This window comes from Rhinolophus ferrumequinum, chromosome 24, assembly GCF_004115265.2.
Source record: "Rhinolophus ferrumequinum isolate MPI-CBG mRhiFer1 chromosome 24, mRhiFer1_v1.p, whole genome shotgun sequence".
Lineage (NCBI taxonomy): Eukaryota > Metazoa > Chordata > Mammalia > Chiroptera > Rhinolophidae > Rhinolophus > Rhinolophus ferrumequinum.
The window spans coordinates 38,651,955-38,664,905 of record NC_046307.1 but is presented as its reverse complement, the minus strand read 5'-3'; the positions used below and the strand labels follow the sequence as shown (position 1 = coordinate 38,664,905).

Sequence of the window (12,951 nt, the reverse complement as noted above, 5' to 3'; positions counted from 1 at the left end):
TGGGTTCTAGTGCTTTTCCGTTTGTATACTGTTGTTCTCCCTCCACTAGAGCAGAAGCTCCATCAGCACTGGAACTCTGCCCACCGATGTAATGCACTGCCCCAGAGCTGATAACCGCCCCGGAACTCAGAAGGTGCTTGACAAAAATGTCTGAAAGGAATGAATGTGTAATAGCTCATTTATTCCTCACACAAACTTTGTTAAGTGGGGGGTATCATTATATAATTATCATCATTCCATCAACCTAAAAATGTAGAAACTGAGGCTAAGACAGGTTGACTGACCTGGAGGGTGTCACTTGGCCAAGAGGGGACAGAGCTGAGACTCGAACACAGGGCTCAGAGAGACAAATGCCGTGGTCTTCTCACCACCCACTGCTTTTCCCACTGGGGAGAGGAGTACCCCTTCCTGAACCAGCCAGCAGGGGCTCCAAACCCCAGCGAACCTGGAATCCCCACCCAGGTTCTCAGCAGGAACTGCCAGGTGCTTGCTGGGGACAGTGTGGGGCGAGGCTGAGAGGGCACACACTTTAGCTATTGGTTTCTCAGGAGGTAGGGGACCCAGGGGATGGGGAGCGGGGAGAAGGCCACCAGGGCCTCTGTACCTTGTTGATGCTGAACTGCCCCTCGAAGCGGCAGCCCACCCCATTGTTCAGTGGGATCTTCATGGAGTTGTCGATATGCCCCACTTCATGCCTGCCCATCTCATCCTGGATGTCGAGCCCAACCACTGTGGGAGGCAAGGGGAGAAGAGAGTCACAAACCCCTGGAGAAACGGGAGGGGGGTAGCCCCCCACTCTCAGGACCCCTCCTCCATCCACTCCATGGACAGGCGGGCCCGGGAACCTCTAGGAAGCCCAGAGCCACAGAGAAGAAGTCAGCTGGAAGGGCAGGAGGAGAACGTGATCCTGGACTAAGAGGGAGCCAGAACCCATGTTCCCCCTCTGCCACTGCCTGCAGCTCAGGAGGCAGCAGCTAATGGGGCCAGGGACGCAGGACGACGGGGTGCAGGCAGGAGGCAGAGGGTCAGGGTTAAAAGGCTGCCCGAATCCTGGCCCTTTTATCAGCTGTGCAACCTTGGCTGAGGTATTTAACGTCTCAATGCCTCAGTTTCCTTCTCAGAAAAATGACGGGATAATAATTATACCTTCCCTGGAGAATCATGAGGATCAAATAGTTAATATGTGTAGAAAATGTTTAGAACAGAGTCTGATGCACAGGAAGTGGCAAGTGTTCAATACGTGTGAGCACTTACTGTGTCTCAGACACTCTCTGGGTTCACTGAGTGAACAAGCTCAGGTAGTCATTTGTTCATCCATCACTCATTCATTCACATCTTCCTTTACCCAATGCCCAATCCTCCAGGCCCTGCCCTCCAGGAGCTTGGGCACTTTTCGGGGTTCCTTAGTATACTAAATGAGAAATCTGGGGCCTGGAGTCCTGGTCCTTGACTCCAGTGTGGCTCCACCACCCCTGTGACTCAGCTTCCCAATCTGTAAAATGGGCAGGTGCATGCCAACTACTTTCTCTGAGATGGTCCAAGTGGTGAGGTGGGGGGGCTCCCGATAAACTATAGAAACGCAGGAATTTCCCTGGAAGGAACGCCAGGAAGGAGGTTGCAATATAGCGAAAGAGCAGCTGGGAGTAATTTTTTAAGTGAGCCACCCCTAAAAGGAAAAAACGGGAACACCCCCGGACTCCTCAGTGGCGATGGGGAAGTGAGCGAGAGCCCATCCATAGAAGGGAATGTGATGCAGTCATTAAATATGACACGCACGTGTCTGTACTACGTGGGGAAGGCTGATGCCATAACCTTCGGTTTAAAAGAAATGCAAGCAGGTCCCCATTTGAGTCAGCAGTTCCCCCTCCTCCCCGGGAGTCCATCCTCCAGACGCACACCTGTCCAGACGTGTGTGCAAGGCTGCTCCGGGCAACCTTATTTGAAATCGTGACAACTGGAAGTAGCCCAACTGCCTGTCAACAGGGGACTGGTCAATGGAACAGCCCCTCTGGAATGTGGAACAGCAGGTACAGGGCTGAGCTCAATCCATATGTGGGCAGAGGCAGCTCAGGGCAGGGCAGCGGCTAAGAGTGTACCTCGACCAAGTTACCTCACCTTTCTTCTGTGCCTCAGCTTCCTCCTCTACCCTAGGCTTGTGAGGATTTGAAAAATTAAAACAGCACTTACTATGTGCTAGACACTCTTCTAAGTGCCTTTTATGTAAGAACGTACCATCTGAACATCCCTGTGGGGAAGATACTATTACCGGCCCTCTTATACGGGGGGGACACTGAGGCACAGAGAGGTTAAGTAACTTGCCCGAGATCTCACAGCTAAGAAATGATGAATTTTGGGTTGGAACCCATGGAGTCTTGATCCAGAGCCCACACCCTTTAGCAGCTCTGCTAGAACACCTCTCATCTTCATGCACTAACACAGCCAAAGTAGTCAGCCTGGGCCTAGCCTGGACTCCGAGCTGAATAAATGCCAGCTGTTATTGTTTTACTCATCTTCTGAGTAATAGAAGAACAGCTCCAAGATATTAGCTGAAAAAAAAAAAACCCACAAGAAACCCCAGAAAGGTCCCCTATAGCTGGTCCCAATTATGTAAAAAGAAAAACCCAAACATGATATGTTTGCAGACAAACACACACACACACACACACACACGTGGGGGAAGGGGTCCCCACTGCTAGCAGAGGTTCCCTCCGAGGGGGACGGGACAACAAGGTACATGTACTTCTTTTACTTTTTTCTGTATCTATTTCTGTATTTTGAACATGTATCCTTACAAAGTAAACATAAAAAAGGTATTGTTGTGTTAGTTGTGTAACACAGAAAGCATTATTTTTAAAGGCAGGATATGAGATTGCATATGCAGCATGATCTCAGCTGGGCTTAGAAATGTACAGAAAGGAAGGCCAACGGGAACGGAACGGCCTCGAATGTGTACTGACGCTGCTGCGGGGGACGGGGAATGAGGGGTGATTTCTTCTCTCTCTGCTGCTCTGGGTTTTCCCAAGGGACAATGATGAGCGTGCCTTTTTTTTTTTTTTTCTATAACAAAAACTTGAAGTTTTTTAAAGCAAAGCAGAGTGTGGAGCTCTAGTGGGAGCTGCCCGAGTTTGGGTCGTGCCCCCGGGAGCAGCAGGGCCTGGTGGTCCAGTGCAGCCCCAGCTGGAGGTTGCCCCGCCCCTCTTGGGCCACTGCCTGGAGCTGGGACGGAGCCTAAAACCACATCCCTTCCCTCCCCTGCCCCACTGGTCCCAGTCCTCTGGCCTAAGAATTTCCTTGTTCCAGAGACATGACCAGGTCCTAAATGAGGGGCTGCCAGATGAATTATTTCTCTAAGAGAAAGAAAAAAATAAAAATAAAACCAACCTATTCCAACAGGTTCCCGGGCTCCCGGCCCACTGTTGATTCAAAATTGTGATGTAATTCTCACCAAAAGCAATAACAGGATTGAATCTCTTCCTATCTTTGCCTGCAGACCCACCCAATGTTCTTCCCTTCAATAGGAAGGCAAAGGGTGGGGGTAAGAAGGTGGGGTGGTTATGTGCCAGGCCGGGGCAGAGGGACAGCTAGAACCCCGGTCTTGGAGGGGACACCCAGTCCACTTGCTAACAAGTCTAGGAACCAGCTTACCAGATCCTCCCAACAACCTCATGCAGCAGATAGCACTAAACCCATTTTACCGATGAGGAAACTGAGGCTCGGAAAGGTTACCTTAGCCAGGGCCACACAGCTTTAGCGAGCAAAGAAGCCAGACTCTGACTCCACACCTCACTTCCAATGAGTTTTGTTTTATACAAGTAATTTATTCTCTTGATTGAAACAAATGAAGCAAACAAACAAAATAAAGTGCGAAGTTAAAAAAAGAAGTTTTCTGATGGCTGCTGACAGCTCAGAGCTGCCTCCCTCCCCAGGTGACTACTCTTGGCTGGTTGGAGGTATCCTTGCCTTGAGATGCTTGGGAGGTTATGCGACCCCCACCGATCACCCACGCACCGCCCTACAGCCGTTAGCTAAAGGCATCAAGAGTATTGGTAACAGCCCGGCCCCTTGCCAGTGGGTGGGGCAAACTATGGTGTCATTCACACGCCATACATCTCTGCTCGTCCTCTGGCCTCCCTCTCGCCCTTTCAGGTCCCTCCCGCGAACCCTCCCTCAATAAGTCACTTGTGGAAAACCTCCGACTCTGCTTCTTGGGCACCAGACCTAAGAGACACTTCCCACCCCAAAACGGCTACTCTCCATAGGTAACCCCCATTAGCAATTTCTTGTGTTCTTTATTCCAGAAAACCACCAAGTGCATGCCCATTAGATTACATTTTCCCCCTAAAAAAAGTGGGGAGATTCTTATGCTACCTGTTGTGTGCAGCTTGCCCTGTTCCCGTCACTGGTCCTGGTCACCTCGCCATTGCTGCACACACAGCGCTGCCTAAAGGAGGTGTCTTGAAGGAGCTGTTGGGAATACTCACATTCACAGTGCAAGTTGGGTAAACTGATGTTCAGGCTGACGTCGATTTTGCCTCCACTGTCCTTGTCAGGGTCATCGACGTAGAGCTCGTTCACGCTGAGGGAGACAAGCACAAGCTCCGCTGAGACAGGTGCACCCACCCTGGCTGTAGGGGACAGCTAGGGACACTTCACTTGGTGACTAATGCTCCAATAACCTGGACTCCCCTCTGGGGGGAGCCTGTGCCTGCTCAGGCACAGGGGAGCAGGGCTCCCATCTCCACGGCGCTGTCCAAATGCTGGCCTTCCCACATAGAGGAAGGGGTTGGGGTGATGGTCAGAGCACGGCTTCGGAGTCAGATTCAAGTTCCAATCCTGGCTCTGCCACTTTCTGTGTGAACTTGGACAGAAAACGGCACCTCGGTGAAACCATTTGTCATATGGGGTTACCACCCCGCACTGTGAATGGGGTGGTCTGAACCCTTCAGTGAGAACTGTGGGTCTCACTAGGGATCAGAGCCTGGCACCTGCAGGCACACGGTACCTTTCCCCTCATCTCTTGTGTGCCCCTCCCACCCACTGTGAAGTTGGGGATCCCATCTTCAAGTCCCAGCTCTTACAAAAAGCCCTGGGAGGTCATCAAGTTAGATAACCAAGCTAACGTATTAGTTTCCTGTGGCTGCTGTAACAAATTGTCACACAGTTAATGGCTTAAAACAACTCACATTTATTATCTTCTCCTTCTGGAGGTCTAGTCTAGAAAGGGCCCGCAGGGCTGCACTCCTGTAGGCTCCAGGGGAGAATCTGCTTTTGGCCTTTTTCAGCTTCTGGAGGCCGCTTCCGCTCACAGCCCCTCCCTCCATCTTCAAAGCCAGCCACATGGCGTCCTCTCTCCTCTCTGACCTTCTCCCTCTTATAAGAACTCCTGTGATTTCATCCTGCCCACCTGGAAAACTCAGGATCACCTCCCCACCTCAAGACCCTTGACATAATCACATTTGTAAAGTTCCTTTTGCTACAAAAGGTAACATAGTCACAGGTTTTGGGGATAGGGTCGCGGACATCTCTGGGCGCGGACATCTCTGGGGGGAGGCATAGTTTGGGGGAGGTGGCTCCATGGACAGCCATGACACCTTACTGTTGAGGACAGTGGCATCATACTGGGATCTGTTAGCAACACACATTTATCCGGCAAATACTTTTTGAGCACCTAACCTCTCAGGCACTAGAAAGAGTGAAGAACCAGCCAGATGTGGTCTCTGCCTTCACTGAGCTTACAGACACCACTGCCTCCTATATAAATACCTTCTACCAACTACGATCACTGCTCTGACGGGAAGCTGTGGGTGGCGTGAGAGGGCAGACTTCTGTGGGGAGACGGGAATTGAGATCTGAAGGGTGAGGAGGCTGTCCTGGCAAACAGCAGAGGCGGGGACCTGGGAAGGGCACGGCTCATTTGGGAACTGAATGAAGGTCACTGTGCTTGCAGTGTCGAGCAAAGGAAAGTGGGGTGTGTGGTGCAGTCGGGGGCCAGGTCAGGAGGGCTCCGAGGCCATGGAGAGGCCGTCCACTCCATCCTAGCAGGGTGCCATGGTCAGGCTTGCACTTAAGTCTCCCTCTGGCTGCTGCAAGGAAGACCAATAGGAGGGGCCACTGCGCCGGCGAGATAAGACCGGACGCTGCTGCAGTGCAGGTGAGAGATGGCGGCCTGGCCGGGGGGCAGTGGGGATGGACAGGAGGGTAGGATGTGCCAAAGGAGGCAGGACTGGCTGATGGATGGGGCGTGAGGGTGGGTCGAAGGAGGCACGCAGGCAAACTGGAATCATGCATTAGGCTGGGAGCCCCTGGTGGGGAGGGAAAGGTACCAAGTTCCGTGCTGAGCTCGAGGTATCCTAGAGACACCCCTGAGGAACCGCTGAGTGGACACTGGAGGACTGTGTCTGAAGCCTGGTTCCCAGATAATTCCCCACGGGGCAGAGAGCTGAATCTAAAGGCCGGCTCAGTGGGCAGCTATGGGCAGTGCTTAAGGAGGCCCCCTGGGTCCTGTGCACAGGATGTAAATCAAATAAAGGACTGCGGCTCTAAATGTTTAGACTCTACAAAAGTCAGCGGCCACCTCTTTGGGCAAGAATGAGTCGCTAGGGCTAGAGCATTGTTTTTACTAAGGTCCTGCCTTTGTGCCCCTAGCCCCTAGTGCGATACAGCTGGTGTTCAGTTAACAAGAAATGGTGGGCTCAGAAACACACCCGGGGCTTGTTTCCTTGTGAGGCTCACGAGGATGTGCCTGGAGATGAGACTTGACAGGCCTGGCTGGGCCTCCGATTGCTGGGCCTCCAGCCCATTAAGCCAGGAAAGGCCCTGTCGGGCCTGTGTGCATTCACACTATCCCATCTGCCCCTGTGAAGTGTCCTGATCTCCATTCTAAGGAAACTGAGGCTCAGAGAGGGTGTGCCCCACCCCCAAGATCACACAGCAGGAAATGGCTAAGCTGCAACCCTAACCCAGGTCTGCCTTCTGCCCAAGCCCCAGGACTCACTCTGCCTCCCTCGCGTTTGTCCTCAGCATCCAGGGTCAAGGGAGAAAATGAGGGGGGCCCTGGCCCTCTGAGGCCACAGGGTGTGGGAAGGGAAGACAAGGGCCTGTGCTTGGCAGGTTCACAGCGTTGGCCCACATCAAAGAACAGGAAGAACAAATGAGCCAGTGGGAGAGGAGCGAACAGGATCATGGGAGGTTACGCTTCAGGACGGACTTCTCCACAGCCAAACGCTCCTTCTTAGCCTTTTGTGCCCAATTTCCACCCCAGCCTTTAACTGCAACACAGGAGGGTTGTTGAGTAATGAGACTGCTGGGTGATTAACAGAATGGTCACCAAGGGAGAGCCCGCAGCTTCCCTTCCCAGCCCAGTGAGACTCTTCCTTGAAGCGACTCACCTCTCCCACCTGGAGGGGCGTGGCTTCTGCACATCACTGAGGAATTGTGGGATGATGTCATCCCCTGGCAATCCTCTGGAGGTGACCTCAGCGAAGAGCGAGGTGAATCCTAGGTGTGGTGCCAAGGTGAGCTCACCCTCGAGGCCCCAGGAGGCCAAGCTCCCTGTTGCTGCCCAGACAAAGGGGCTGAAATGCTGGGGAGGGGCAGAAACAGCACTGACCTGCAGAGCTCGGGGCCAGTCTGGTTATGTAAGGCTGGAACTGGCTGCTCCCAGGCGCCTTCCTAAAGGGCCCTGGGCTGTGGGATAAACACAGTTCAATCACCTGTGCCGCCCGCCCGATGAGGTCAGTGTGGCCACCTTCCATGTCCAAATGTTCCGGGGCTGCTGGCTTCCTGCCACCCCCAGCCAGTGCGCAGCCTCACTCACAGCTGCCATTCGCAGGTGCCTGCCAAGGCTAGCTAGTCTTATTGCCTAGGGCTGAATTGATTTTAAAAGGTGAATGATGGCCAGAATAAGCCCATCTGTTGCTAAAATAAATGCTTTTTATGGATTCACTGCTGTTTGGGGACTCTCGTGGGCCTGATTCCTTGTCACTAGGCAGAGCGATGAGAAGACCCACGGGGCAGTGGCAGACAGATTTGAGCTCACCTCCTGGCTCTGCCAGTAAGGAGCTGGGGGACTGGGGACAAGTTGCTTCTCCTCTCTGAGCCTTGGTTTCCTTAACTGTGAAACTGGGAAAGCTTTCTATGAAGTTTAAAGATAGGCAAAATTAATCGATAGTAATAGAAGTCAGAATAGTGGGGAGGGCAGTTACTGACTAGAAGGGAACCTTCCAGCTGGTGGAAATGTGTTGTCTTGATGGGATGATGGTGACACGGGTGTAAATACAGGCAAACATTCAAGTCTCACCTTTAAGATTTGTGTACTGTGCTATCTGTAAGTTATACACACCTCACTAAAAAAAAAAAGGAAAGAATAAAAGGAGGGGAGGGAGAAAAGGAGGGAAGAAGGGAGAAAGAAGAAAGAGGGCTAAGGATTCCAGCTGCTTCCCAGGGCTGTGTGAGGACTGGCGATAAAGTGTCAGGCTGCCTGGGCAGGGGCGTGTACGTCACTCACTTATCTCTTGAGGGCCTAGCACAGGCCCTTCTCCGTAAAGAGAATAAGGTATCACAGTGAAAGTCCAGGCTCCCAGGGTTCAAATCCTGGCTCTGCCACCGACTGGCTGATTGACCTTGGCCAAGGGGCTTTGCCTCCATCAGCAGCAGTTTCCCCAGATATAAAACAGGGACAACCATAGACAGGGTACAAGTTTAGTAAACACTAAGTGCTCAATAAATGTCCACTACTTTTAATGTTACTAATATCAGTGTTTACCAAGTTGATGATAACAGGTGGACCAGCAGCATGCGTCTCATCCCGTTGGGGTGAGGATTAAACACAGCCCTGGTATATTCTAAGGCCTGCATTAAACTTGGCCTTGCTTATAGGAATCAGAGGAGACATCCCAGCTGAGCTCCCACCTGGTGCCAGGCACCACGCTGGGGGCTTTCATATCTACATGTGACAGCATCTCATTTAACACACAGAACAAGCCAGTGTTTCATAGGGGTTACTTTTCTCTTTTCACAAGAATGAAACCAGGCTCAGAGAAGACGGACGAAGACTGGGCAAGGTCACCTGACAGGAAGAGGCAGAGGCAGGGTCTGAACCTGGAGCCACCAGAGCCCCAAGCCATGCTCTTTCCGTTGCATTACATGGGATGGGACAGGAATCAATGAAAAACTGAGGGCAAGTCACCCCCAAGTAGACCTGTGATGCATGTGTCACCATCTTTCTGATAATCTTCAGATGCCCATCCCCCACCCCACCCATGGCCCAAGTACCCACAGGGCATAGAGGTGCTCAGGGGTCCTCTCCCTTTGTGCCCCACAAGCCTCCTGCCACCTCCACCTGCCACACCCCGTGGATGGCAGCATCTGACTCCCCTAGTGGATGAGGGCTCCCTGAGCCACCAGCACGGAGCACATGCTCCCAACCTCTGTGGACGGAACAAACAGAAGAAGTAACGAACTGCGCTGGTGGGGGAGTTGGGGACACATTCCAGGTGGGGGACGCCAGACAGTGTCAGGGAGTCGGGCGGATTGTGTGGGGGTGGGTAAGCCATGGCCATGTAGGGAGAGAAGGAGAGAGAGATTGGGGAGGTATGAGTGGGGGAGCGTAGGTGGAATGTGATGGAGGGCCTTGAAATTCTCGGCTGAGGCGTGAGTCCTATGACATCGATGGAAAACAATTTTATTTGCTTTTAGAAGAGCACTTGAATAGTTCAGATTCCTGCCCAGAGTCGCTGACCTCCATGCTTAATAACTGGATTTAATGGAAACTTACACAGCAGTGAGGCCCGCAGCAAGAACCAGGAGTGGGAGAGGGAGGCAAAGGACGCAGGTTATGTAAGCAAGCTCTCTGGGCCCTTGCGTTTTACATCCTGACCACTCCAGGTATAAGTGCATTATTACCGACCAGGTAGTAATGTCCACAAAGCAGCTCTTCGCAGACATCTAGTCCTGTCCCCACTCGTTCTCTACAGCCGTTGCCCTAGGAGCCCTCAGCCTCTCTGCCCTGGCCCCCACCCCAAACCCATCTTCACACCAGGTAAGTTTCCTGAGGTGCGAACCTGATCCTGTCACTCTGTGCTCAGAAGCCTCAGGCCTCCTATTGCTCCTTCATGTGACAACTGTGGCTCTAGACCTGGCCCTGAGTGGGTGACCTGGGCTCCTCCTCCTGGTTGAACCACTGGCCTCCCCACTCTGGGCCTACTAGGGGAACGTGTGACGATCCAGCTCAAGGTAAGGCAAGCTCCAAGTTCCCACCGGGTGGCCAATGGCCTCCTAGAGTTCTGCCTGTTCGGCCACCTCACCAGGGATGGTGCGCCGAAGTCTTCTGGCCAACTATTCTGACCAAAAAGCAGTGGCTCCCAGGCCGGGGCTCCAAAATGCTCTGAGCAGAAAAGGGTGGTGGGATGACAGGCCAGGGTGACGCTCTGCCGTGAAACAGACCTGGGTTTGACTCTGGTTCCACCACTTATATAAACCTCATTGTGGTTTTAGCCTCCTGGTGCCTCAGTTTCCCCAGCTGTAAAGTGGGGCTAAAGCTGGCAGTCGTACCTACCACAAGGGGTTTTGTGACGATTACATGAGCTAATCATCATAACGTGCTACCCTGGGTGGCTGGCACTCGCTCACTCACTACGAATCAGAACTGGAAATTACAATGAGTTGTACTATGCTATAAATGATCAATGGGGAGTCCCAGTTTCTTATTATAAATCACTTTCTTATTATAAATCCTCATCAGGTTAATAATTAAGAGTAGCCAGAGCCCGGGCAGTAAAAGGCTAGAATGTTCTGTGGCTACGTTCTCCCTTGGGTGGCAGGGGCGGGGATGGAGTATACTGCTCCCCTGGAAACGCAGGCCTCAGAGCACCCCGTGGGGCCAATTTCCCAAGGATAATTAATGGCCTGTCCTGGGCCCAGGTTGGAGTCCAACCACCCAAACAAACAGGCCTCTCTCCCACCAGGCTGGGCCAGAATAGCGTCTTATGTCACTGATAACCACAGGCCAGGGTTGGACCGATGTTGATCCAACCAGCAGTGACCTCATTTCCTTGGGTTACAGTCTCATGGGGGGTGGAGGGCCGACCCACTGTGGTCACACAACTGCCAGGGAGGGCCAGTCTCCCACAAAAGGAAAAGAATTGTGACCTTCGGTTCTTCCCAAATTGGCAGGGCTTTCCAGGGGCCAGACAAGCTTCTGAATACAGGAAAGAACCCAAAGGAGCTATCCTTTCTCCCTCTGGGTTTTTCTGAAGCATCCTCAGTCCTTATCCCTGTAGACTCCCTTTGGGCAATTTCTGTACCATGGTTAGGTGGCAGCAGAGAGAAGGGGGGCACTCGGGTCACTGCATCGTCATAGATGGAGCCTCAGGCCCAAACAGGTCTCTCTTCTCGTCCCCACTTCCCGCCCTCTCTCCAGCCACGCACATTGCAAATGGAGAAATGCTTGTTAGTGCAGGGCTGCACACAAAGTGGACACTCAATGAATGACCTCTTGTGTTTTGATTCCTCCCCTCACCTTCATCTTTCTTCCTCTCCAGGGACATGGAGGGACCACAGTGTTCAGGATGCCCCAGGAGCCAGGAAAAGGAAGTTCTGGAGGGGGAGGGGGCAGGGCTGTGGGAACACTGTGCTTTTGGGACAGGAGTGAGCCCTGCCCTGGATAAACAGAAAGCGCTGCTCAGGCTTGCTAGAGTGGCTCTGCACTCAGCAGGTGGGGCCCCACCTGCTCCAGGTGCAAACTCTGACGTCAAAACTTACTTGCCTGGGGCCCCCTGCCTCAGCAACCTACCTCGCTGTAGGCTGGGCTGACAAAGGGTTTACTAAGCCACCCCTCCAATGTCAGCAGGAGGTGAGGACAGCCAGTTCTGAACTCAAGGGAGGGGACAAGGAAATGAACATTCAAGGAGCACTTAGCACCTGTACCAGGTGCAAAACAGGTTTACCACCGTTTTTAGTGCTAGATGGGGAATAAATATGCTATCAGTAAATGCGCGAAGAAATATGGACCTATTGATGTTAAAGTGTATCTAGTGCTACAAGTCCCTTTCAGGCGTAGCTTGTTTTATTATGCTTCGCTTTATTGCACTTCATGGGTGTTGTATTCTTACAAATGGAAGGCAAGACCCTCCACCAGCAAAAGGATTATGAGTCATTTTATTGTGGAGGTCTGGACCCGTAATATCTCTGAGATATGCCTGTAATCTTGTTTAAGCCTCACAAAATACCACATACCTTCTCTATTTGCGACCCTACTTTGTTTTTCCCTTCAGAGCCTTTATCACTAATTGACATGTTCTAGTGTGGTTTGCTTGTTGACTGTGCCCACTGCTGGCATTTGCAGCTCCTTTGAGCCTGGAACCACGTAGCAGGGCACAAGGCAGACCTGGCCCCTGACTTCTATGGGCTCAGGACCGAGAATGATTGCCATCAATAGGCAGCAGCATGTACAAGGCCTGGCCTGACTCGGTTCCACCTGCTCTATGTGCTACCTTCTCTGCTTGCTCCCTTTACTCCAGCCACACCAAGCTTTCTATCTGTTCTTCACACACACCAGGTAATTCCTGCCTCAGAGCCTTTGCACTTGCTAGCACCCCTGCCTGAAACAGGTAAAGCCTCCCACCTGGTGCCTGGGGCATGGTCAGGGCTCCCTCCTTGTTGCTGTCACATCTGTACCCCTTTCATCTTGCTCAGGACATGAGGGGCCTGCACAGTAATCCTCCCAGGAAATGGGGTGCAGCCTGAAAAGATCAGCAGGTGCCTGTTGCACAGTAGGCCCTTCATAATGCCAGCAGGTCTCAATCTCTTGATCTCCCTGCTTCCACCTCCAACTCATGATGGGGTGACCCTTAGACGTCACTGGCCCAACTGTGACGGAAGATACGTGGCTCAGACAGGTCCTCCCCGATTAGGGGCTGGGTGTGTGTGTGTGGGGGGGACACACAGGCCTTT

General features: G+C 52.5%; 1 protein-coding gene across 3 annotated transcripts in view; it reads right to left on the bottom strand.

Moving 5' to 3' along the window:
- Window positions 1–12,951, bottom strand: part of ERGIC1 (endoplasmic reticulum-golgi intermediate compartment 1) — a 122,336-nt gene that overhangs the window by 24,630 nt on the left and 84,755 nt on the right. For all 3 annotated transcript variants that reach the window (XM_033096027.1, XM_033096028.1, XM_033096026.1), the window contains exons 4-5: window positions 4,482–4,576; window positions 605–729 (exon numbers count right to left, since the gene is read on the bottom strand). In XM_033096027.1, the coding sequence (XP_032951918.1) occupies window positions 605–729; window positions 4,482–4,576 (220 nt within the window). The remainder of the gene's footprint in view (window positions 1–604; window positions 730–4,481; window positions 4,577–12,951) is intronic.